At 42.2% G+C, this 27,097-nt stretch overlaps 1 protein-coding gene across 1 annotated transcript; it reads left to right on the plus strand.

Moving 5' to 3' along the window:
• Positions 1-213: 213 nt before the first annotated feature.
• On the plus strand, positions 214-27,097 carry CDCP1 (CUB domain containing protein 1). The gene is made up of 9 exons (XM_017836123.1): positions 214-292; positions 13,083-13,286; positions 14,595-14,951; positions 16,717-17,085; positions 19,728-19,955; positions 20,711-21,091; positions 21,404-21,769; positions 23,067-23,148; positions 24,326-27,097. The coding sequence occupies exons 1-9, from the start codon at positions 217-219 to the stop codon at positions 24,774-24,776; spliced, it is 2,514 nt and encodes an 837-aa protein (XP_017691612.1). The 5' UTR covers positions 214-216; the 3' UTR covers positions 24,777-27,097.

A 27,097-nucleotide genomic window follows, 5' to 3' on the forward strand; every position in this document is an offset into this window, starting at 1 on the left:
CTCGGCACTCCCGCCCAGCCGGCTCCACCCCGCTGCGCCGGGGCGGAGGCAGCGCCCGCGGCCGGGACGAGCCAGCGCTGCCGCCCGGGAGGAAGAGGAGGGATTTCACCTGCCCCAGCCCGGACCGCCCCTTCAGGTGCGAGGTGGAGCAGGAAGCGGCAGCGGCGGTGCCGGAGGGGACCCGCGCCCGCCTCGGCGCCGGGTCCATGCGGGGAGATGGCGGCGGGCCAGGCGCTGGCCGCGCTCCTGGCCGCCCTCCTGGCCGTCTCGGCGCAGCTCCTCCCGCCGCAAGGTAGGGATGGGGACAGGGACAGGGATGGGGCGGCACCCCCCAGCCCCGGCTCGGCTCCCTATCACCCTCACCCTCGGGTCAGCTCCCCCTCTCCGCCTCCCCTGGCTCGGCTCCCCATCACCCCGACCCTTGGCTCCCCGCAACCCCCTGCACGCCCGATGGGACCCGCCCGGTGTGCGGCTGAGCCCGACCTCACTTTTCTTGGCCCCAGCGTAGGCGAGAGACCGATTACTCTGCCTTTATCCCCGTGTGCTACTACTGATTAAATAACTATTAGTTGTTTAAAGGGGACGCGGGTGGGAGCGGGGATAGGGTTAGGGTTCAGTTTCGGCACCCCTCGTCTGAACGTTCTTTTTCTTTCTCTGTGAAACTACTGTCCAGATAAATTATTTGAACTTTAAATCCTCGCTTGCTGGAGTATTGGTTATCCAAATAACTTCACAAGGTCCTTTTTCCTGGACGCCAGAGGGGCAGCTGAATTCTCTGTAGGGAGGAGAAGCTCTCAGGACCGTGTTCTGTGTCGGACTGTGCAGTCATGTGAACTTTTCAGCAAAGAGGATATTATTTATATAGAGCAATGGATGAACTGTGGAAGCACGGAAACGGAATGGCTTGTATGCCCAGATAGTTTAATGGGGGCTGCTGCTCACTACCAGCTCTGCATCTCTTGAAATTCCTGGATGCTTGATGCAATCCCATGTATCTAAACCACGCATAATTTTCTTAAATCCTGTCTGCGACCGCAGAAGAATTCCAGTTATGAACACAGGGATAGTGTGTGGGGTTTTCCTCAATTTCCAAAACTGCTTGATTGCAAAAAATGCCCATCCTCAAGTCTAAACAGTCTGTTTTATTGCTATCAGTAGTCCTATTAAAGGCTCCTGAAGTATGAGTCCTTCTGTACAGAATAGCTGGTGTCACTTGCAGTGACTATGAATAACTGAGAGTCTGATATGAAATTTGTGCCTTTTTAACATTTCTATTACCTTTAAATGCTCTGGTTCTTCTGAAGTGGGGATCATGCCATTCTTATTATAAACAATACAGTCTAAATGTTGACTGTGAAATTGGACAGCCCTGAGGTATAAGTTTCGAGCTGTGTAGTCTTTTAAATAAAATATTTGCATTTAATATATTGCCTCTGCGTTGAGTGAATGACATCTATTTGCCTCTCTAAAGGAAAAAGAAAGAATATTGTGCAGTGTTTAATTGTGTTTTGTTTCCAGAGAAAACAAATGTTTAAAACTTTAGATGGGTTAGCACTAGAAGCAGAGGAGATAGACTTTCCCATGATCTTAGCTTAATCTGGAGGAACCAGAGAGCAAGAGCTCCCCAGCCACTGACATTGCCCTCAGGCAAACCCCGAAGTTGCTCTGTGAAGCAAAGTTATTAACAGTGAAATTGCACAAAACATCACTGATAGACCCAGTGATTTGCTGCCGCTGATGGTGGCCCCTCTTCCTACCTCCTTCAGTCCCTTCCTTTCCTACTGCATGCTTCTGCCTGCTGGTCTGTCTCCTGCACAAGCACCACTGCTCCTGTGTGCCAGGTCCTCTGTCATCCTCTGCAAGTCTTTAACTTGGTGCCTTCCTCCTCTTTGTGAATTCCCAGTCCCTCCAAAAAGAGGTGGCTCAGTCTCAGCTGCATTAATTGGCAATGCTGCATGGGTTGGCAAGCTGAAGGTTGCTGTGGTGTGAGCGGGATTGGTGCCTTCCCAGCTTTGTTGGCAGATCTCACATGCTTAGAGGTGTCCTTCATTCCAGTGGGAGCTGCTTTTGTTATTGCACAACCAAAACTGTAGTTGGGACACTTCCCTGAGCAAAGGTTTGTCCTGAAAGCCCAAGATAGCTCAGGTTAAGATTTTTCCCCACACCCCCACGTAGTCTGTAATTTTTAAGGAGTTCCCTTCGCCCCGATGCTGATGTTGGTACTGGCTCTGCTGTTGCTGTGTTTTGGCTGCAAAATGCAGCTACCTCTCTTTTAGCAAGGCCAGCTTTAGGCTGGGTGTGCACATGGGCTGTGTATGAGGCACATGTGCCTCTTCTTGGAGAGTGATGATGTTCTAGCGAGACAGCTACAAATTTTGGTGAGCTCTAAAGCTGTCTCTTGTCATCCTTGATGAAGTTCATTCTTCTCTCGCTGTCTACTTCCACCGCTTCCTAGTAGGTACAGTATTACAGTGATGTTCTTACCATCCTGTAGGAATGTGTGGGTCAAGTGTGGCTGGTCACATTTTATTCAGAGGAGCTTTTAGGTTTTCTTGAAACGCAACTTCATGCATAATGTAAATTATCAAATGAAAGATTGGTTAACTTATAGCTGTAAAACTACAGAAAGAAGTATTTGGTGTGATAGCTGTGCGTAGACATGGGAGTGCGAATGAAGTATTGCATATCTGACCTTTGAAAATGTGTTTTCCAACTAAAAACACGTTTCTTTGAAGCAGTAATAATAAAGTTAATCAGACTTTTTATTCTGTCTATGAAACATAAATATTTCAGATTTAAAGTATCCTTATAAATGTGATAAAATCTGCATATATGTTTTGGGCTTTATCTTTAAAATATCATTGTTATGATAAGTGAATTTACAGATAGTGCCATGTTGACTCTCTTTGTACCCTCCAGTTAACTTTTTCTTGGCAACCGACTGATTTGAGTCATGTGTCAGTCTTAATATGTAAAGCTGCTTCCTTTAATAAAATAAAAAAAACCCAAGCTGTTAGCAGGGTCTTTTTGCTGTTCTGACAGAATATAAATAACTAGCCTGTTTGTTCTCCTCTGAAAGTCAGTGGAAGCTGGATCATTTCCATTCTGAATCATTGTTTGCTCATTTGATTGAGACCTTTTCTTTTAAGACCACAGCCAATGTGCGTTAGTAACTTCTTTATTGCTTACCTCCTGCCATTTTCAGTCTGGAGTGCTTAGTTTTTACTCTCTAGAAAATAATGTGTTTATAGTAAATTACTAGTTTGTAGTCTGTCTCAGTTCCGGTGCTACTACCTTAAATTCTCCACCAGAAAATACCCTTAATTTTTTTTTTCTCAATTCCAGGGTTTTTTGTGGGTTTGAGTTGTTTGTTTTTAACAGGTGAACCTTGTCTTTGTGTATTTTTTGTTCATCTGTAAGTCTGAAGGGATGTAGAGGTAATGTGAAGGCTCAAGTTGATATGCGAGGTGGTGGGAACATGAAAATATTTGAGGATTAATACATTGAGCTGACCTTGTTGTCCATAGCAGCACAAATGACCACCAATTTGAGTGCCTCCACTAGAGATCCTCGGTGAGGTTGTGCTCTCTGGAGTCAGATGTGAATAAAGTTTCTCCAACAGCTGTACTCTTGGTCGTGGGGTTACTTGTGCACAAAACTGAAAATACCGACAAATAGCAGCCATTTGTCTGGGAAGTGGCCCAAGAGAGAAGAAGCCTGATGTGGTGAGCCGGCTCCTGAGCCTGGCTCCTTAGCTGGCTGGCGTCTTTTTTGTGCCTGGGGTTGTCATTTGATGTGCTGTGGTGGCTCATCAGCCAAAAAATAATTAAAGGAAAGTAGGCTGAAAAGGTTCATTTTTTGGCATTGGCTCAAGGCAGAGGACTGGCCAAGGGAGAAACAAGGTGGAAGTATTGGAGGCTGCTGAAGCTCATATTCAGAGTACCACCATGGACCTGTGACATGGAGAAGATTAATTATTTGTTGGCTAGAAGATTGTCCTCCTCTCATTTTTATTACAACTTCTCTGTATTCCTACACTGTAACAAGAGCTTCTAGACAGAAATCAGGCTTTATGAAATAAAGGAAGGACCTTTCCCCTACCTGGTATCGGGTATCATTTGGGTCAGTTGTGCTTAGGCTTGTTAATTGCTTCTATGAATTATCTTTAAATAATATTGAAATAGAAAAGAAAGTAGGAGGAAAACTACTGGAAAAAAAGTTTTTACTTTTTGAAATATGTAGCAGCAGCAGTATTTTCACAAATAAATGTTGCTGGGGCTTGGTTTATTGGTATAGCCCTTATCACCCAGCTTAATTGTTATTTATACAGGCATATGTTAAATAAAAAAGCTTTGGGCTCCACAGCTGCCAAACCCTCACCTCAGTCTTAGCCAGAGGTGGAACAACTTTGCACTTACTTATTCCAGAAATGTTTTTTTAATATTTGAAATAGAATGAGAAACCATCGTTTGCTGAGAACAAAGTCAAGACACTTTTGGCTTTCCCTGTGTTGACTGCTACAACTGTGGGTGACAGGCATATGGTGTGTTTGCAAATTAGTTTGCAAATTACTGTAGATGAAGGGTGAGTAACCCTTTTCCTTCTTCATCAGTTTCCCTGTATTGATTACTTTCTCATTCGCTTTTTGTAATTGCTGATAGCAAAACATGACCTTCTTTGGGTTCTGGGCAGTGATAGATGAGTGCGACACAAGAGCAGTGAATGTGTGTGGAGTTGTGTACCCCTCTGTGTTGTGGCTGGTGCGGAGTCGCTGGTGGTGCTGGGTTATTGCTGGGGCTGTGAGGGGGAAGCTGGGTGTTGCTCATCACTGTCACGAGCGGGCTGTACCCCTGACAGTAGTTTTCTTACTGCAGCAAGGTCTTCCTTCCTCCCGCTCTCATCTGGATGTCTTCTGAGCTCTCCCTTTGGATGTTTTCTAGCCTTGGTCTCCACGCAAGAGCTCCTAGAAAGACTCAGCTGCAGCAAAGCATGTGTTAGGCCAGAGGATATGGGGAAAATGGGCCTTGGATGCCAGTTTTGATCTAAATGGGCTCTTTTTGGCTTAATATTGTAAATTTCTGTTAAAATCTTTTTACAAATCTGCACCTTTAATAATTTCTATAATTTATAAACCTTTGCCCACCTGGGTGAAAGGGTAAAGGTGTCACCTTAACGAAGCATTTCCAGCAGTTTCTGGGACATTATTCAACTCCCTGATGCTGCCTGAGTATCCCTGTCTAACCTCAGCTCTGGAGCGGAGGACACACTTGCTTAGCACAGTTGGTTTGTTGGAACCAAACCATTAACCTGTTCCTGTAAGGCAGCTGGTGACTTTTGGTGCTCTCTTGGTAGTATTTGGCTGATAGAGCCGTGTCACCATCCCTCGACTTGAAAACTTCTCTGATTTCTTGGAGGTGTGACCATACAGTTTCTTCTTGCTTCGCATCTGCCTGTGCCAGCAGGGTGTGAAGGAAAGGATGTGGGCTGGGCTGTGCTCAGTACATTGTTGGCTGCTGGCTGTTACGTCAGGGCAAAATCTTGTATTTCTGTATGGGCTGGTGGCAGGAGGTGAGGGTTTGCTGCCTGCAGCTGAACCTGCCTAGTGTGGACAGGATTGGTGGGATGTCCTGGAAGACCTTCAGGAAGAGACAGCTGAAGAATTGTGCCATAGTGTTTAGGAGACATGCATTTCATGTATGCTAGTAAGATCTAGTCTGCTTCTGAGTGTCCAGGCTGCCAATACTGCAAGGAAAGTGATTATTTTTTTTAATTGATCTCCTGTAACAGGGGAAAAAGTCTCAACTTTGCCTGTTCTATTGGATACCTTTTAACAACCATTCACAAGGATGCCATGGGACAGCCTGCCTCGAGCTGTGCCTTTTGATTTCTTGGGGAACAAAGTGAGTGTGGTTATTTGATGTCAGAGCAAACTCTTATTTTGAGAGGTATGATAATGCTGACATTTTGGAGTTGGCCCTGGCTTTTCTGGGTCCCTGGGCAGAGCTGAGAGAGAGCAAACTTTGAGGAGTGAAAAGGGATGATCTGAAGTTCCTCAGAAGTGAGAGACTGACAGCAGGATGTTTGGTGTGGGAGGGACCCCGATTGTGAAATGTGCTTTTACTCCTTTGTTAACTGGAGCCAAGACTGAAGAGCTGCTCAGACACGCTCCAAGATGTCCTCTTGCTGGCTTACATCAAGGTAGGAATAAACTGTGCAAGCAATACCCTTTGATCAAGGGAGGCTCCTGCAGTGACTTGTGTGGTATCAGCGCTCCTTGAGCCAGTGTGACATTTTCTCTCAAGTTGTACAGACTCACATGTCGTACATTTTGTATGTTGTATGCGAGCTAGTGGTCAGCTTGCAGACAGTGTTCACTCAGATCTGTGTCTCACTTCTACAGAAGCAACAAAACTTCATATCTGTAAAATAATAGTTAAGAAAGGGCAGCTCAGAGACAACATTTTCCTTTACATAATTACAGCTAAACTTGCCAAATCACAAAGTGTCTCTCTTTCCCTCTTTTGGTGAAAATCAAAGTTTCTTTTAAAAAAATCTCTTTTTCACAAGTCATCTGAGTGTCTTAATTATCTTCCAAATTATCTTTCTTCTAGAGAAAGGGGTAGAAATAGGCCTTTGTTGTTGTTGTTGTTGTTATTTTAAATCTATAAATTTTAAATCTATACTTTATTCCTGTTAGGCATTACAAATTAATGAATTAACTTTTGAATGAGCAAGCTTGTTGGCCTGGGGTGCTAACAGATCTTTTCTGGTGAATTGTGCTGGAATGGCTTGTAACATCACTATGCCAGAAGTGTCCACCCTTCCTCCCTGATGAGGAGAGTAATGTGTGACATCTCACCTCCTTTGTGTCCCATCTTGTCTTGTCAGTTTAAATAATCAGTGAAGATTAGGGGGCTGTACTCTGATGTCTGAGGAATGGATATTCTCTCCCAAGTGCCCTCTCCTGAAATGTGGGTGGTTACCATGGCACAGTAGCAATTGGCAGCATCTGTTTGTAGGAGTTTACAAGCTTTGCAGATTTTATTGCTTTAATTTTCTGCGTGATTCCCTGAAAGCAACCCTTTCACAAAATATGGACCTCATATCCTAAACAAGTGTGATGTTGGAAGACAGGTCCAAATATAAGGAGATCATCCTGCAGTGGAGAGAGTGGTTAGTTCACACTTTAAATGTAAACAGAAAACCTGGTCACTTTGTAAAGTCAAACAGGATTTCAGCAGCTTGCAGCAAGAAGGGTTGGCTGTAATTTTTGATGATGCTTGTGATCTTTCATTCGCTGCTCTCAGCACTGTTCAGTAGGTTAGAGGAGTCCAAGCAGTGTATGGGTCCCTGACTAACTTTGCCCTTAGCTGGATGGATGGTGCAGGTGAGATTGGAGAAGTGGATGGTGCTTGGGCATCTGGGTGCTGCAGTTAACTGGAGAGTTGGACTTGGATTGTCAAAGAAGAAGTCAATAAGACAGGTACAACATGACTGAGTTGGCAAAGCAGGGAGATGTTTACTCTTTTAAATATTATTTGGTGTGTTAGCAAATCTGAGTGAGCTGTGCAGGGAATTGTGTTGGAGGTGATGCAGAAATAGATGGTCAGGCGCAGCTGTTTGTATCTATCTTAGCTGAGCCATTGGGGTGTTTGTTCAGGATGTGGGAACTTGAGCCAGTGATCCCCATCACAGCCTTGAGGTCGCTTAGCTAGGAGAAGGGTGTTTTGGATGGATTCTTCTGCTTGTGTCTTGCTGATGCTGCTGTCTCTTGATCTGATGCTATCCAATAGAACAGGGAGAGGAGTTGGTTTCGTTTGGGCCTGAAATAATTCAGATTATGGCTGGGTTACTGTGTTACTGAGTTGCACCCCTTGCTTGCCACCATCTTGCAGTGATTCTTGCAGTAGCTTATGTGTAGTGGAATAACCTCAGCAGGTTATGAGTGTCCCTGCAGGTCAGCATCCCTGAAGGGGCTCAGAAGAGGCGGTGAGCTTTCCAGGAGAGCCTTCCAAGCTGTAGAGGCTAACAACATCCCAATGCTATCCTTGTCCCGAGGTCGTGGCACAATGTGCTGCAATGCTCTCTGGAGAGGTGTGTTGGTTTTATGGGTTCAGATCCCCTTCGGGCAGAACCGGGGTTTGGATACAGGTATTTCATATCCGGAGTGAGTGTTGCCGCTACTAGTCTTCCACAGCAGCCTGTCTCCTCCAGCTGCTGCCAGCTCATCAGTGGTATCTGAGTCAGCCCCATCCACCTGGTTTTTATTAAAAATGGCTGTAGTGGAGCAAGGCTGTGATTTAACCAGAATGAGAAAACCAAGAGGTTTTGTACATAATTTTGAGCTAAATTAATATCTGGGATTTTGTCATTGGTGACTCTTGTGGGTTTTGTCTTCTTGGTCTGTCTGGGATTTTTTTGATTGTTTTAATCCATCCAGTCAAGTAATGTGAAACAATCCATAGATGCTTATGGATAAATTACTGCAATGAAATGCAGCTGTCTAGCTAAAACTAGTTGGACTCTGTTCTAGCTCCTGCTTTGTTTAGCAAGGCACTGCACATAGCCATAAAAACTTCTGTTCTGCCAAGTCCTTTGCTTGTACATACTTATGCACACTTTCTGTTAGTGCCACTGGCTTGACTACTCACCAGCTGTCTTCTACATTGCACCCCTGTCTTGTAAAGGAAAAACGTCCTTTTGACATTTATCTATACATATTAAAAGTACTATAAGATTAGTGTCAGGTGCAAACAGTAGATAAATTTGGGCTAAACTCCTTGGAGTAATCCAACTTGTTTTACACTATGCAGTTTGTTTCTAACCCCAGCGGGAGAGCTCTGAGCAATAATATTGATGAAAAGTTTGGAAATATGATACTGTTGAAGAAAAGCTAGCCAAGCTGTGTTTGTGTGGAGGGGGGCATTACTCTAGTGATAAAGGGATGCTGTAATGACACAGCTGTTGTGAAGGTGCATTCTTAAATGAGCATGAGCAATAGAAAAATCCAGCTGTAGCAGGGAGGGTGCAGATTGAGATTAGGGCATTTGAAGAAATATCCAATGCAGGCTGCAAAACTGTAATTGCTTAGAGGAAAAGAAAAATAGGGTGAGATCAGCTGTCTGCATCAGCCTGTGAACCAGCTTGGGGTTGGAGGCTTCATCTCTGACATCTTCTAGCCCAACAATTCCATTGTTGTGTAGACAAAGATGAGATCCATCTTCGCAATGCTTCATCTTGTTGGTTTGGATATCCTGTGTGTCATCCCTGTGCAGCAGCAATGAGGTGTGGAAATTGCTTCTTTTGGAGAAACATGTCCAGTTACCAGTAATCCTAATAAAAAGGCATGCAGTGGGAATCATAGACAAAGACAGATTAGTGTGAGTCATGAGAAGACTCACTTGTGTTCATAAAAGCTCTCCAACAGAGATGCTCTTTACGTCGTCTCTCTATTGTGCTGCTTGTGTTTGGCTGTAGTTTGGGGGTTTTAGCCATTTGTTCATTTATTTTTAGTGACTTTGGGATCATTGGATATAATTTCTGCATGATTCTTCTATTTTTCCTATGAAAATTAGATTTGATAGTCTAATGTATCTTAGCACATCCTTAGCTGGCTGCTGTTGACATTACAGCACTACACTCTTATTTCTTAGCCAAAATTATCAGTTTCATCTGTGGAAGCTGTTTGTTTTTGCAATAAAGGTGTATGTCTTCATGTGGGCTTCTAGCAGACAGCTTTGCTGAGCCTAATTTGGTAGAGATCTGATCCTTGTTGCCTATTGGGATGATGATATATTGTTCATTGCAACACTTCTGTGATTTTACTCAGGTCCTGTTTAGGAAAGCTGAGGCATGGGTCACATCCATGCTGGAAAGTGATACTGAGCTGACAAATATTTTATATTCTTGCAGAGGGATCAAATGGAGAATGATTATATGGTCATGAAGTCAGCAAGAGGAGAGGGAAGGAGGTAAAAAAGGTCCAGGCAGCAGAATTTGGGTCTTTCGAGGGCTGGGGATACTTTGTTTTGACCCTTGTAAGCAGGCTTTGCTTATTTCAAAATGTTAAAAATTCCTACTCCTTATTTCAGGTCAGAGTGTGTATTTGTTCTGTTTTAAAACTAGTCATATGTTTAAGGTTATGCTTATACTTAATCCTCATGACTAAAAATCAGAGCCAGGCACCAGCATGTGGTACAGAAGTGCTGGCTGTTAGTGGTCCTGGTGTGTTTCTCTGTCCTCCCAAGTTGGTTGTATGGCTGTGCTGTCCCAGGGATGAGAAGAGGAATAGTGATAACTGTTTGACCAGGAAATTAGAAACAGACTTTTTAGTAATACTTATAAACTGTAGATGAGTATGACAGTTATCCTATGCAAGAAAGAAGCCTCTTTTGTCTGTAATTATTAATTACTGGTATTATGCTAGTAACACTTCATATCAGGGTGACTTAAACATCAGAAAAATGGTGACCATCTTGGTCAAAAGGTATTCTGTGCACTAAGTGTGGTAAATAAAAACCCCAAATAACCCCCAAAAGCGTGCAATGTTATGGGAAACAAAACTCTGGGCTAGGTTGGAAGTAGTTTCACTTTGTCTTCTGAAGACTGCTTCCTCCTGAAGAATGAGGAAGAGCAGCACTGGTTGCTTGCTTGGCTTTACTCTCTTCTTTTCCCCACCCCATGGACGTTGCCCCTGCAATTGTCCCGTGTGTGCTTGGAAGGACGACTATACTGTCGTCTTTTTTCCTTAGGAAACCCAGTTTGAAAAACTCTGCAAAAGCATTTCTAAGGCAAAAACCCGGATGTAAAGTGTGTTGGCATTTGGAAGAGGCAGGAGAATTCAGTGTAGGCTCTCGGGTTAGAGTACTGTCCCATCACCTAAAAGCTGTAAGAAAGTTACTCAGTGACCAGGTTCTCACTAATGGTTTTAGAGCATTGGTAAACTTGAGGTTAAAAGTATGTGCAGCAATTTGGAAAGCCTTGTGGCGTTTGAGATTTTCATTTAAAGCCTTTGATCCTGGAGGCAGATAGGTAAGGCAGTTTCAAGGGCTTGCTAAGTCTTTTGATTCCAAGCTAGAAAGGCTGCAAAAAGGCTCAAGACCAACAAAACTCAAATAAAAGCTTGATGGAGTGCCTCTTTGAATACTCTCTTCTGCCCTATTCTCTTTAGCCATGAGATTTTTGATACCTGATGTTGACAAACCTGGAGCTGCGACATTCCCAGTGGCAGGGAGGGACAATAGCCCCTGATAAATCCTCAGGACTTTTGCCAAACATTGCAGTAAAAGTCAGACCCTAGAGAAATGTGAGAACGCTGTAAAAATCAGGAGAGTTTTTAAACCTCTCTTTAATAGAACAGGTGGGTTTTGTGTGAAATGGAGTCACTAATGCAATAAGCTTCTCTCTGCAGCTTCAATGGCTAAAGTTTTGAGTTGGGTGGGCATGTTTGTTGAGAGTTTCTGGCATGCTCATCTGCCATGAGAGGGCTCTGCTGATCAAGGATTCCCATGGTGTGCTCAGCCTCCCTCCCCACAACCCTCACCAAGTGAGTCCCCAGGTCTCTGGGCTTTGGCCAGCCTCCTTACCACTACTGTGTCAGTAGCAGCTGGCATGGACTGTGCTGGTGCTCAGGGGATGGTGAACAGTTGGGCAGAGCCTGGGGCATCTTGCAGGTGTGATTTTGTGAGCCATTTGTTCTCCTGCACCTTCCTGGCATGCTGCCTGGCAATGGGAATGGCTTCAGAGGCTCCCTCAGGGTACTGCACTGCTAATTTTGCCAGGGTAAATCTCTCTTTCTTGGGGTTAACAAGCAAGAGGATTCCCAACCTGGCATATGGGCAGAGCTTTGTCATGCAGGTCTATGTGATGTCCCACTCAAGGAACAGATGTTTTTAAACAGAACTTGGAGTAACCTTATTTCTAGATCTCTTATTATTTTTTATGTACATTTTCTTTATATATACACTAGAAGCACAAGTGCTGTAGACACTATGATTGTATCTTACAAACATTGAAATAAGGAAGGGGGAACAGTTGAAACAAGTTGTAGAAAACTGATCAACTGACCTGTCCTCAGATTTTCACCTGTGGCTGGAATATGGTTGACTTCAATGCAAACTTTACTTGCCAGGGCTGAGCTATATCTTTACTGAGCATCCAACTGATGCTAATAACTTTTCTAGTCATCTTGAATGTTTAGTCAGTGCTTCTTGGTGTCTTGTATTGGGTATATATTTTTAAAAGATAGTCGGGTTTGATCTGTTTGTTGATAAACTGCTACTGTAAAAAGATTATTCAACAAGCAGTTTATTCTGTGGCTCCAGTATTTCCTGTGAAAGCTGCTGCTGCATCTGGTAGTGCTTGGAATCTGTGAAGTATTTCCCAAAAGCTTTAAGTCAGTGATGGTCATGTCAGGGACAGAGAGGAGGTATCCCAAGCCACAGATGCCTTCAGTGCTGTTGAGGGCATTGTGTGGACATCCTGTACCTTCAGGGAATAAATTGTGAAAGGTGAGGAGGGTGGGAGAGAGCCATGACCGTGCATATAAATGTCTGTTGTATGTCCTTTTGGTATCACTGGAATACCTCATTTGGGCTGCAGTAGTTGTTGATGTGTACCCAGAGATTCACCATTGTGTGTGATTGAAGTTGAGTCTTGTTTTGTTGTTTGACTACTGAGTAAACTTCCTAAACTGAGTCATGACTTGATGGGTACCTTCAGAAATAAGGGAGGCTGTGTGATAACAGACTGAAAGCCAAAGTCAGGAGAACAAAAATTTGAAAGGAATAGCTGAGCTCCTTTTTAAGTGTGAAGTAAATTACACTAGGAAGTGTAAATTGGAGCAGAACTGGTTCTGCACAAATTCCCTCTATACCTCTCTTAGGCACATACAGCAAGCATATGTCTATGTTGTCAGTGCTGACAGAGCCAAGGCATTTTCTATTGGTACAACACTAGAGATTCCTGAAAATGTGGTTGCTAGTATTCCTTTGGACACTGTGGCATCTGTGGCGATGTGGGGAAAGGCTGGTGATCCTCATAGTAACAAAACACCTCTGTTATCTTTTTTTTGTCTTTCTTAGCTTCCTTTGCAATCTCTCTTCGTAAAGTGGACAACACCACAGTTACAATTAAACTGAAACCTGGTGTTTCATCAAGCTGTAAAATGCGCATTAGAAGCATCATCGGGTCTCAACTCATCTTAAAACCTGGGGAGAATGTGACTTTTACCTTCACTTGTAGTACTCCAGAGAAGTATTTCATCATGGAAATTCAGAAAAATATTGGTAAGATACAGATTTTTTTTAATTTTCCCCCAGTGTTAATTTTCCTCCAGTAAAACCACATACCCTTCTTTCTGGTTACTGTATTAAGATATCCACCTAATGCTAGGTAAGAAGAAATCTTTTAGCACTGATAAATAACCTTGAATTACTGAAACTATGCAAGTTAAAGAAGTCTGTATTGCAGCTGGCAGAATTAATGTTAACTTGGCTGTGTTGGAAGCAGTTAAATGGTAGTTTGTTGTGCCAATTCCTTTCTGCCTTTTCTTTTTCCCACAATTTATAAACCCATCGAAGAATCTTTTTTTTTTTTTTCCCCTGGCAAAAGCCTCTGAACACTTACAGTAATATATTATGTATTTGATGAACAGCTCGAGTGTATCTATAAGGACAACAGAAACACTGAGGACATGCACGTTTCTTTATATTTGATGAATGTCACTGAAGACAAGAAACTGAAAATTTGGAAGTGTAGCTAAAGCTTCATTTACTTCGAATGTTATCCCTGGTGTATGTACTCTTTAATGTCATGAACACATGCAACTTCACGACTAGATCCCAGACTTCATTGGCCATTCAGTCTTTAGTAACATCATTACTTTTGGGATAGTGTTCAAGGATAATTCTGTTTGTGTTTTGGAATTTTTTTCATATGATTCATGCAAATAGTAATGCTCACAATATCATGATATATTTGCAAGATACACTTGTGATATTTCTTCTTTTAAGTTGGAGCTTAGACATAGATTAAAGTATGCTTATTTTGAGTGTCAATCAATCATTAGGATTCTTCAGATTAAAGTTTTCTAGGTTCTCCCCAGAATCCTGGGGTAGTTGCTTTTGTTGTTCATCTGGGCACCAAGGAAACAGAAATACAGTTCATTGCAAGCAGTAGAAAATTTAGCAATGAATGATTTGACAGGAATTCTCTGAGCGAGGTGGGATAAAATGGATTCTCTAGGTCTGTGATTTCCAGCTCTATTTACACTACGTTCCTGTCTTTTGCCCATTCAGACTCTACCCTATTCACTAAATACCTTCTAAATTCTTCAGCAAACAAGGCAGAATACTTGAGACAATCAAACCCTTCTAGTAGTCAGCCCAACTAAAGCAGGTTTATCCTGTCTGTTCTATGGGAGACCTGTTTAGAGACAACATGTGACCGTGTTACAGGAGTGCCTTTTAGTGCATGTAGAAGAAAAGTTAAGTGCAACCTAAAAATTGTGAAAATAGCAAGGAAGAAGTGTCAAATTCCTTGTTTACTTGAGTGGTTTCCAGAGTGTGTTATGACTGTTCCTTCTCTCCATTTAGACTGTGTGTCAGGCCCGTGTCCCTTTGGAGATGTTTATCTTTACCCAGTGCAGCTGCCCCGCCTTAACAGGACTTACATCTGGGACGTGAAGGCAAGTACAAAAGCTGGACTCGAACTAAAATTTTCTGCCCCGTGGCTAAGGCAGATTGAACCAGGAGAGACGTGCTCAGATTTCATTAGCTACAACATCAACAGCTGTATTGATAACGCCATGGTCAACATTGGCACCTTCTGCAGGAATGGCTCAGTGTCTCGCGTCAAGTTGCTGGGAGGAGTTGTCATGTCTCTGCACCTCCCATGGGACTCGTCCCTCACCACCTCAGCCTTCAACATAGCTAACAGGACTTCCATAAAAAGTAAGTATGGAGTACTGTAATTGAATTATTTAAACCTTTCTTCTCAGCTAACCTTCTAGTTTTGGTGCTGCTATCCCTAACTCCCTTCCACTTCATCTTTTCTGGAAACTATTGTTGTATAATTTTTAGTTTGGTAAGCTGGTGCTCTTCTGGAGTCAAAATATCTTAGTTTGGTCAATTAATAATTATGAAGACTGTTCTGTTGCTCCTTTTGGTGCACTGGAGAGTGTCCAGTGGAAGGCCACAAAGACGATTAAGGGACTTGGAGCATTTCTTATGAGGAGAAACTGCGGGAGCTGGGCCTATTTAGTCTAGAGACAAGAAGACTGAGAGGGGATCTCACTAATGCATATAAATATCTCAACAGTGGGTACCAGATTCTTTTCCATGGTACCCAGCGATAGGATGAGGAGCAATGGCCATAAACTAAAACACAGTAAGTTCCACTTCAACATGAGGAAGAACTTCTTTCCATTGAGGGTGGCAGAGCACTGGGACAGGCTGCCCAGGGAGGTCGTGGAGTCTCCCTCTCTGGAGACATTCAAAACCCACCTGGATGCGTTCCTGTGTCACCTGCCCGTGGTGACCCTGCCTTGGCAGGGAATTTGGACCGGGTGATCTCTAGGGATCCCTTCCAACCCTAATAATCACAATCCTGTGATTATTCATTTCCAATCTCGTTAAATTTCCTGAAACTTTAACATACCTGCTCTCTTGGTTTTGTGTGTTCAGCTCAGTGAGACTAGGTAGCATAATTCAAATAAGCCAAGGGAGTTTTTTTAATGGTTGCGGTGTGTAGTTGGGCTTGCTTATTTTTAAATAAAGCTTTCTTAACTTCTGGAGCCTCAAACCAATGCTTTTCTTGAGGAGAGGAATGTGGGAAAAGGGGAAGCAGTGCCTGGGAGGCATATGAGGCTGCTTAAATACAGTTATCTGTTTCAACCTGCACAGTAACACAAAACATTGGGCAATAATCTTCCTAAAATACCTGAAATATTATTTACCAATCAGTGGGTTATTTTGTGATCTCATGACAAATCCTCTTTGGGAGATGTTCTTACTCTATACTTGAATTTTGCAGTTGTTGCTATCAGCTATAAAAGGAACTTGGTCTTGGTTTGAGCTTCTAGAACGTGAGTTTTTTGTAACTCCTGGCACTCCTTGCAGTTGCACATGACCACAGGAGTCCTAGAGCAGGACCATAATCTCTGTGTACCCAACTGCATGCTGGGAAGAGTCATCCAACTGTATTACACGGACTCCATGGTTCATATTCATGTTTTATCACGCCTTTTTGAGGCTCTGTGTTGGTGTGCTTTTTGTTAGATTCAGGAGGTTTTAGGAAAGATTGCTCCATTCTGGTATAAAAGCTCACATCTTCTGTTTCCCAAAACCTGTTGGAGCAGAAGCAGTTATCAAGTGGCATGTTTGCTCTTGCAAAGCTCGGAGTAGAAGTATGAACTAGGATCTTTCTTTTCCCAAGAATAAAGGCTTGTCTGTCTATACGCTCGAAAGGTTAACCCACTAAACTGAAAATGCAGCATTAATACATTCCTTATCTTTTCTGGAATTGAAGACAAAAGAATCAACTTGAGTATATGTTTTAATCTGAGGGTTTTATAATAAACTAACCTGTAGCTGAAGTGGATGATCTCACTGTAAAAATAAAAAATGCTCTGCCTCTGGGCTGCTAGATATGTCAGTGTGTCTTCATTAAATGGAACTTGTTTTATATATTTTTTTATCCTCCTACCCCATGTTTTAGGGTTATGCATAATTGAATCCATTTTGAAGGGGGAGTCTTCCATCACCCTGATGTCCCCCAACTACCCACTGGGCTTTCCAGAAGATGAGCTCATGACGTGGCAGTTTGTGGTTCCTTCAAGCATGAGAGCAAGTGTGTTTTTCCACAACTACAGCCTCTCCAACTGCGAAAGGAAAGAGGAGAGGGTAGAGTACTACATCCCTGGCTCCCTCAGCAACCCGGAGGTGTTCAAGCTGAGTGACAGCCAGCCTGCCAATATTGCTGGCAGTTTCAACATGTCCCTGCAGGGCTGTGATCAGGATGCCCAGAACCCAGGCATCCTTCGCTTGCTCTTCCAAGTCATCGTTCAACATCCGCAGCTTGATGAGAGTAAGTACCTTTTATTGCTTTTGCTTGCAGACACCTGGACTGAGCACCAAAAGGGAGAGAAATACTCCTTGTTTTGTTATTTTCCTTGAACTTAGGTCCCTCTGTGAGTTTAAGGAGGTGGGTTGCCAAGAAACGCTGAGGCCTGTTTTACTGCCATTGGTACCTTTGGCCATCACTACAGCAAGGCGAGCAGTGATGCTGAAATTTGCAATTTGCAATGGAGTATGAAGCTCTGTTTGTAGATTTTATCCTGTAAGCTTGTAAATTGAGACTCCTTTCCCTTTCCAGCATCTGAATCATGTAATTGAAAAATGCCTTTAATACCTGGAGTATCACGTCTTGCATGTTGTATAGACTGTGTTCCTCCTGAGAGTCTGATCAAGCTATCAGGCAAGGACTGTAGCTGCTCAGTTGGAATTGTTTGGGCTTACATGTGGCTGCCTGTTCTCCAGTAAAGAAATCAAGTTCAAGCTCATTTGGAGAGTTTTACTTTCAGATGTATGATTCAACATTTTAAAGGCAAATCATAAAATGTGAGTCCAATTTCCTGCTCTCAACATGAGCAGTTGCATTTAACAAAGTGAAACCTTCTGTCATGGTAGGTAACAAGATCTGTAGCATAAACTGGTGAAATGAGACGTGGAAAATTGTCTCTGTAATACTTATGGCATCAGTGTGCATTTCTTTCCTTCCTTTCTTTCTTCCTTTGAGTTTTGATTGCCTGAACATCATCTGGTGTGAAGAAGTCACATAGGCACAGAAGTTGTCAGCAGGATACTCCACTAGTAATATCTCCTACATATTTGGATGTTCTTTATGTTTCTTTTTCTACACTAAGAAAATAATTTGTTTGTTTGTTTGTTCTTCTAGCCTGAAAGTCAGATTGGTTTAACACAATAGCTTGTAATATCAGAGCATTTATCTAAAAACAGATATAAAAGGCCTGGCTAGGTAATGAGCTAGTGATTTATTCTCTGACTTATCAGCTCTGACCTCAGTTCAGAGTGGAGGTTAATAATCAAGGTGCACTCACTGCAGAAGAGCAGGTGGAGGAAGGTCCACACTTGACCACCACTGTGACAGGAGCTACTTAGAGGCTTTTTAAGTGATTTTAGAAGGAATAAAGTTTGAATGGCCTGTGCCCTGAAGTCACATATCCAGAAAGGGTCTGTAGCATTTCACCACTGCAGTCCTCCATCCTTTGTCTCTCTAGCCTGGCTCCATTTATAAACAGTAAATCCTCACAAAGTTGTTGTTAACAAAATCGTGTTTGCTTACCTTTATTGTGTGTTGCATCTTGGAAACTAGATAGAATGAAAACGTTATGTTCAGTTAATCAGCTTTATTTCCCTTCTACTTTGGAAAGCAAGAAGAATTTTAATATATTTATGGCCAGTAGACAAGACGATAATCACCTACAAAATTAAAAACAGGTTGTCATTTCGTGAATGAAATGCAAGTAATAAACCATGTGGATTTAAGAGACAACGGTGGTTTCTCTAGGGATTTTATAGGATTTCATGATTGATTTTGTAGTTATGTAAGTTCTATCAAAGATTCAAATTCAGCCCTCAGGTTGCCATCTGCAACATTGCTCTTATTAAAAATGCATTGATATCTGCATATTTTCAAAGCTTCCCAAACATTTGGGTATTCCACAGCTGTCTGTGGTGCTTGTCATTAAATAAGAAGAAAATGTAGCTCTTTGCAGTCACAATAACTTCTTGATCTAAGTCTTGCTGCGTTTGACTGCTGCAGGAAAAAGCGTTCTGAAGAATGAGTAACCTTGTGGTAGGAATCTTAGGTTCTGTGCTTGGTTGTGTGCTTGTCCAATGACTTGGACAACTTCATTTGACAACTTGCCTTTTTGTGTGTCTGGTTTCCCTCACAGGAGAAAGCTGTTTATTCACCTTTTGTGTATGACTTTGAGATCCACAGGTAAAGCTAAAATCAGAAAATGAAGAGTAGTAATAGAGTATGTGTGTGTGTATTTTTTTTCAATTTTTTTTTCCCCTATTCTTTATAGAATCATAGAATGATTTGGGTTGATAGGGACCTTAAAGATTATCCAGTTCCAACCCTCCCTGCCATGGGCAGGGATACTTTCCACTATATCAGGTTGCTTTCTTTGACATTAGAGACCCGTGGCTTGTTAACAGCATCAGGTTGTTGTGTGGATGCAATATCTGTCTTTCCACATGATAGTCAATCTTTGTGAACTACACTATGACCCATAACCTTGCATTTTTTTCTCTTTCCTTTTATTTCCTCCTTCCAGATGTTCTAAGTATTTGCAACTGCCCTTAACTTACATGGGAGAAGGTATTTGCCATTCCTGCTTACCCTTGTTGTTCCGACTTGCTGTAGCTGCCCACACATGGGGCTTAGCATATGTATTAGCCTGCTATAGCTGGAAAGGGGGAGGGAAATGGGCTTTGTGTGTGGAAAGGCTCAAACCTCTACATTAGAAGAGTGATGCAATACCTCCTGAGTTCATATTACATTGATGGAAAGAAGTAAATATCTTAGCTGATATAGAAATAGCTGTAACAGCTGCTCGTATAATGGGATGAGAAGAGATGAAGTTCTGCTTCACACCACACTCCTTGCCTGTAACTGCTCTGGGATGTTTTTCGTTGCAGATGTCACGCATTTGGTTGACCTGAGCAAGGAGCGGAACATGACTGTGACAATACACTCAGAAGGGTGGCCTGGCCGCATCCCGCTCATGTCTGAACCCGCATGCTTGATCTGTAAGGATCCTCGCACCTGCGACCGCGTCTTGACTTTAGCGTCTGGCACCGTCTACAGGATCTCCTTTCTGTGCAAGGACTTGTCCCATCTGAGGATCACGGCTGAAAAAGGCATAAGTATGACAAAAGTGGCTTAACGTTGTTGCCTAGGGAATGCTTTTGCATGTTTTTCCCCAGGGCTCAGTGAAACCTTCTCTCTCCTTTTGGCTTGAAATGGATTTTGGTTGGAAATGGGGCATTGGCCAGCTGGGCCAGATGGCTACAGTGCACCTAGATGGGTAGAATGAATCTGAAGGTGACCTTGTTCAATACATCATTCTACCTTTAAAAATAGAAACTGTGTAGCTGTTCCCAGAAGGGAAAGGACAGAAATCACCTAAGAATCTTCTCGCTAGCTACTGCGAAATAGGGAAACAGAGCTTGAGAACCATAAATCTATCTGCCCATGAAAATTCAGGACCAAGGTGGCCATCAGGAATGCATCTTGTGCTGCTTGGGTGTCCCCTTGGTGTATGATTTTCCTAAATGCTTTCAACTATTGGTAAAGAAAGAGATTTCAGGTATGTATCTGTACCTTGACTAGTCTGTAGCAGCGTCTCAGTCAGCAAGTGATATAGCAAAAGTAGTATCTTGAGTGAGGAATTTTGAATATGTTTGTATCTATTTGTTTCTTTGGTGTCCTGCACCATGTTAAGGAAAGCTCTTTAGATACAAACAATACATGTTTGGGTAAAGGTTTCTAAGAGGGGATATTTTCTCAGGTAGGTGCTTATCTGAGTTCTGTAAGGAAAAACTGACAGTACTCTGTATGTGCCTAGATAATTCCTCTGCAAGAAATACACAACCCTTGAGATTTGTTTTTGTGATTGCAGACTGTGTTGATCTTCGGTGGTGTCAGAGGAAGATCTATTCTCTTTCGGTGCCCAAGGCTATTATGCAATTGCCGATTCGACTGTACAAGTTTACTTGGAAGCTCTTGGCCCCTGATCTGATCAACATAGAAGTTACATCTCCGTCCTTGAAACTTCAGCAAGATGTCCCAGAGCAGAGGTGCAACAGGAGCTACAGTTACAGCATTGTTAGTGCCACCCCGGAGTCGGAGCTGAATGTTGGTGTATTCTGTCCTGGTGGATCCATTGAAAAGATTCAGATGAGGAATAATATCACCATAACCTTAAGAGCATTTGGTAAAGGATTCATCAATGAGTCTAACCATCAAGATTTGAAAATGTCTTTTGTGCCACATATTAAAGGTGAGGTATTTTGTATATTTTGTTGTGCAGTGATAAATCTCTCAATATGCTTATTAAAGCACGTATGGATAAACAGAAATTAAGAGTTCAATTCTTTAGAGTCTAGTCGTGGAACCATTGCTAGAATCAGTCTGTATCTGAACCAGTGAGGTTGTTTGTTCCTGGAAGAAAGAAGGAACTTTGTACTCCACATTCTGGGTAGATGGTTATGGGAAATTCTGCAGATATGCCTGTGTTTCTTGTGATAGTTACTGGTGTAGGAGGGGACTGTAATTATTAGAACTAAGTTTTCATTCTTTTCCTGTACTACAGATGAGTGCTCTTTCACTGTGAGTCCAAATCCAAAGGCCAAAGTTTACTTGCAGACTCCCAACTCGCCTTATGGTTTACCTCCCTATGTCTCCATATCCTGGTACATCATTGTGCCCAGCAAGCAAATTGCCCGCCTTGGGTTCCCCAAGGACCGCATGGGTATTGCTTGTGAGACAGGCCGTGCCTATATCAACATAAAGGAGGAGACTTCGGGGGCAGAGGAGACCGTGCGCCGTGAGGATGAAGTTCTGCCTGATCCCCGAAATATGTATCACAACTTCTGGGTAAACATCTCCAACTGTAAACCTGTGGACAAGATGCAGCTGACCTTGGAGTTCTGGGTGACTTTTGCTGACAAGCAGATAGGTGAGTCCTGTAAGGCTGTGGTGATTTGTTTTCTGCTTGTTTCCTTGCTTTCCCTTGGGGTAACAGGAATGGATGGTGGTCCTCCTTGGATGTGGGAGGTTTATGAGATTCTGCGCTTGAAAATGTCTGTCCTTCAAAAACTTCTGGAGTTTCAGCTGGGTACGTCTAGGAGCTGGAGAGAAAGGAGGGATTTTAATGTGGTGGGGGTTTCTAGGGGGTGGGGTATGTTTATGGGTTTTCTTTTATTTACACCGGGGATTGAAGGAATCGGGGTATTAAGACTAGATTTCATTTTTTTAAATTTAATTCAGGTTTTTTAGTTGGCGATAGCAGACAGAATGTATAATAAGATCAAATGATTTTTCTCCCTTCCAAGGTCACAGACCTGGTGAAAAGCTTGGGATTTGATTATGCAAACTTATTCATCCAAGTAGTGCTCACTTCATGTTAGCAGTTCAATTAATCTCAGTGTTCACATAAGCAAGAAATCATCCCCAGGACAGGTCCGACCATTTAGTGGAGAGTGGGCCCTGACTGCTAACAGCAAAATCTGTGTTCTTGTTCTCTTTCATCTCCCTGAAACATAAACGGTTAAAAAAAAAAAAGAAGGGGGAAGGGGACATTTTTAGAGTAGTCTTTGCTTATTTAAATTCACTTCACATTTACACTTCCTCTTCACCTGTGGGAGACTGCTGTCCATAGAAGTATTGGATTCACAGACTAGAACTGAAGCAGTATCAAATTGATTTCTAATTTTTCAATAATTTTTTTTGTAATGTATACTTCTTTTAAAACATGTGGCATTTTTCTTTGCTCGTGTGTGGACTTTCCTGATCAATTTTATGACTCCTAGAAAACCCCAAGTCAACACAACCTGTGCATTTCAGAGGAAAGGATGGTTTTGAGGGGAAATTGTTGAAATGTCACTATTTCTTCTGTTGAATCCTTCTCTGTTTCTTCACTTTTTTCTCTTCCTTGCTTATTCAGCCAGAGGCATGTGAGATGCTGCAGGTAAGTTCAGCAGTGCATGAGCTGTATTAAACTCTTGGAGGTGGGTGGGTTGATTGGGGTTTTGGTTGTGCTCCACTGCCAACAGCAGTAGTTGGTTGTTGCCTGACTTCCAGCCTCTTGGAAATGGCCTGTGTTGTTCTGTGGTGAGCATGGCTTGGGAACTGCTGCTCTGCAGGCAGCTGGTATGTCTAGAAACTCTTGAGGAGGTTCAAACCCAGGCAGCTTTTAGGAGAAAGCTGGATGTTCTTTCTTTTGCTCAGTGTCCTTGTATCTTGTCTGTTTGCAGACCTAGGAATCATACTCGCTGTGGTAGCCGGGGCCGGAGTTCTTTTGGCTATTGGACTGACTGTATGCTATGTTAAGAAGAAGTAAGTTCATAATTTGGCGTGTGTAACTTAGCAGTTAAAGAAGGTATTTTGGGAGAGCTGCTTGGCCATCTGTTTCATGTGTTGATATAGATCCTTTGAACCAGGGTCTAAAGCATTAGGTGGGCAATGGTGTGGAAGTAGTGTGACTCCAGGAATGCTTCTTTACTCTAAACTGACTGACTCTAAGAGCAGAGCAGCATTCCTGGAGTAGCATTACTTCAACCTGCAGAGTACTGCTTACCTTGACCTTAGTACAGGCTTTTGGCTGTACTGTAAGTGACGTGTTGGTTGGACTCCAGCAGTCCCTGACACGCAATAGCTACATTCATTGCGATTTTGTGTGTGACTATTCAAGTCTTCATTCAAGCAAGCTGTAAGCTTACCTAGGTATACCAAGAGCTTTCTTTCACCTACACAACATCCAGCCACTTCTGGAGTTTTCACATCAAGTGGGAGTATTTTTCTATGAGATGAGTCCTTGGAGTGAGAACTGAGTTGTGCAAAGCTTACATGTGTAGCATTACTCATACAAGCAGAGTCTGAAGTCATTGATAGCTTGGGCTTTCATGTATTCTCAGTGTCGTCAAGGTGGTTGGGTCCAGAAACTGTAAAGCTGGAAGGAATTTATGCAATATGGTGACTAGAGCACTTATGAGCACATTTTCCTGCCACACAGGAGAGACTTTACAAATGCAGGCTTAAAAGTCTTCAGTTTGGCCTTTGTTCTTTCCAGTTTAGGGACAGTCACTCAAAGTATAACCAAGAAAAGTTCATTTGGCTTTTATAGGGGACCCACTGTCTCATCTTCAATAACACTCAGCCTTGTTTTGTGAGGAGTAGTTGCTGGGTCTTATTAATGTCGGTGGATGTTGTGGGACTTGGTACACTGCACAGCCAGGACCCCAATGCTTGGCAGGCCATTGCAGTTAATCTTGCAAACTTCAGGGTCAGACAGCAGCAGTGGGTAACCAGGTGGGGTGAAGTTATTTTCTGCTCTGTTAAAACAGCATGTCTAGACTCAAGAGTCTATTTTTCCTAAGATTGCCAGTAAAGCCTTTAATCCAGGTAGACTGCCTGACACTGTGGCTGGGATGGGTAAACAGAAGCTGTTATTATTGAGTTCAAACACACCAGATACGTTGTTTTTGACCTGTTAACAACTTCAACTCTGTAACAGGAAGAAGAAAACCCAGAATCCCATGGTGGGAGTGTACAATGCTAACGTGAATACCCAGATGCCTGGAAAAAAAAGCTTATTCAGAAAAGGGAGGCGAAACAATGAGTCTCATGTCTATGCAGTTATTGATGATGCTGTGGTCTATGGACACTTGCTGAAGGAGTCTAATGGCTCAGTTGCCCCAGAAGTTGATGTGTACCGGCCTTTTGATGGACGCATTGGTAGCTTGCCTCCTTCACCGCCTCCATTCTCCTTCAGAAAAGACATTAAATGCTCCTCTAACACTGAGGAGGAATCTCCACCTCTGATGGACACAGACCATGACACTTACACATTTGCTCATCAGAAATTGGGGCAATTAGAGGACAGTGGAGATGCAAATGAAAAGGATAAGGGAGACACAAGTATGCCCTTGCTGGAAAGTAAGAAACAGGATGGTTTAGTGGAATAATTTTATACCAGGTATAGCAGTTTCCTGTGGAAACACAGGTGTAAGAATAGCAGTCTAGGAGAAAAAAAATACTGAAGAGGAGTGTTATTTTTAAATGTATTTTGATATTGTGTTGTTTTGTGTGTGGTTTTGGTTCTTTTGTGTCATTTTATTTTTTTAAATTTAGCTGTTGATAGCTTTCAATTTTAAAGTGAACATCTAGCAAACTCAGTCAGAACATTCCAGGACTGCATGCACTTCTTGTTGTGAAACAGGTGCCAAAGGTACTCTTCTGCTTTTTACTAAAAAGGCATCTGGAAATTTAATTCCTAACTGCCAGCTTAAAACTGGGGCCATTAGTAGTGGGGAGAGTGTTCTGTCCAGTATTTCCTCCTCTCAGAGTCATTTGTTTGAGTGTTGGTTGGTGACTCTTAGGAAATGCAGGCTGCATCACTGTCTCAAGGCAGCTCCAGGTTGCACACATCTAAGCAATCTGCTAATATCTGAGCACAGGTGGGGACACTGTCCTTTCCACCTGTGAAAGGACAGTGAAAGCTGTGAAAGCTTGAAAATTTATCATATTTAGCATGATAGTGGCTATGTAAGTGTAGTGAAAGACCATGTAGGCCACCTGGAAGAACTCTGTGCCTATAAATCAGTGTGATCACTTGAGCTTTGAGCTCTTCTACTTCAGAGGATAAGTTATGGGTTTTCTGTAATTTTTGACTGATGTTATTATATTGGATTGTACAACATGAGCCTACACCAAAGACTATTTTCTTGCTTTTGTACAAAAACGGTTTCAAAAGTCTAAACCAATTTGCACTTGTGTTCAGATGCCTGTAACATTCACATTCTACTAATAACTTGATCTTTTGGTTTAAGTAAGAGTAAAGATTCAATGAAGAAATAATTATGTGGTCATTCAGTTGTTTACTAGTGCTTTTCACTTCTCCTGTTACTAAGGATTAAAAAACAGGGTAAAGGAAACTATTGTTTCCAGCAGGTGGTTTCTCTGAAATGCAAAGAATGAGAGTGAATCCATAAGACAAGCCTAAATGTTTCAAGTGTTTAAATGATGGTGGGGACAGTTCTTGATTTCTGGCAGGACTTGCAGTTCAGTTGTCTAGCTGCCTTTTAAAGGCAGCTCTTGAAATCAGGTAAATAATACGTTCCATTTTAAGTGCCCCTCACTCTAGCCTTTTTAAAAGCCTGTGCCTTTTAAAATGTGAGGGTCAGATCTTTGTGCAGAGGATTACGGGTATATAAATAAAGTTGCCTTTTATATACAAACATCTGTCTTGTCCAGGTGTGCAGTTTACTGAGGATGTTCGTGATTTTGTGTGCAGCACTAGACTCAATGACTGGAGAATTTCTCTCCAAGTGTCATACCGTTTCTTGCCTAGTGATGCACAAAGGTGACATAAAACTTCGACAGTGTTGCAGGCAGTAATGTTAAAAATATAATAATGCTTAAAATTAAAATGTCTTTTAGAAACCTTACTGTTTACATTAATTAAAAATGTGGATTTCTTCCTGCGTTAACTATTCTGACAGATTGACTATTTGGTCAAGTGTGTGTATTTAACAGTGTGTACCATCATACTGCTTGGAACCACTACAAGATTCAGTATAATGTCATATCTGATGCAGTTTCCTGTAGCATATAGCAAAACACATTCCAGCTAAAAATGCCTTTTATTGTTTCAGGTACCTTCCTGCTTATTTTTATCCCTTTTAATACAGAAACGTGTATTTCTAGATCTCTGGCTACTCGCTGGAATCACGTATTTTAAAATGTAATGGGTAATTTTAATGTTATTTGAGAACTTAAAAAGATTTCTGTATTAATACTGATATCTGTTTTTCTCGGGTGACTGAATTGCCGCAATACGTTTTTTATCAGAGTAGTCCAGTTACGCATTTGTGTGGTCAATGTTCCTCACTGCTGTTTTATTGAAAAGGAATGAGAAGTCTGTAAGAGAAATTCAAGGCTTTCTCTTCCCCTTAGCAAGGTTTCTGCAGTTTCTTAGATGACTTTTTATAGTTCATGTTTTTTCTAACCAACTGAAGAAAACATAATGGAGATCGGGATTTTGTTCACAACCTCTTAATCTTTGAGAATATTGATGGTTGTTGATGGATATTTTCATTTGTTCTCTTTTAACTCAGCTTTTGGTATGGCAATGTAAACCTTATTTTACAGATGTTTCCAGTCTAAAGTTGACTTTTTCTGTGCTTATTTTGGTATGTTTAGAGTAAGAGTTCAGGCACAGATTCCAGTTTGCTTTTCATTAAGAGAAAGTTGTGAATTTTTTTTTTAAATAAATGAAAAATAATGC

This window comes from Lepidothrix coronata, unplaced genomic scaffold, assembly GCF_001604755.1.
Source record: "Lepidothrix coronata isolate B3197 unplaced genomic scaffold, Lepidothrix_coronata-1.0 Scaffold271, whole genome shotgun sequence".
NCBI classification, from domain to species: domain Eukaryota; kingdom Metazoa; phylum Chordata; class Aves; order Passeriformes; family Pipridae; genus Lepidothrix; species Lepidothrix coronata.

Excerpts from the sequence above, each read along its gene's own strand:
- CDCP1 (XM_017836123.1), top strand. The coding sequence starts at position 217 with ATGGCGGCGGGCCAGGCGCTGGCCGCGCTCCTGGCCGCCCTCCTGGCC. Across the intron at positions 293-13,082 it reads GCAGCTCCTCCCGCCGCAAG|CTTCCTTTGCAATCTCTCTT; the intron begins GTAGGGATGGGG and ends TGTCTTTCTTAG. Across the intron at positions 14,952-16,716 it reads TAACAGGACTTCCATAAAAA|GGTTATGCATAATTGAATCC; the intron begins GTAAGTATGGAG and ends CCCATGTTTTAG.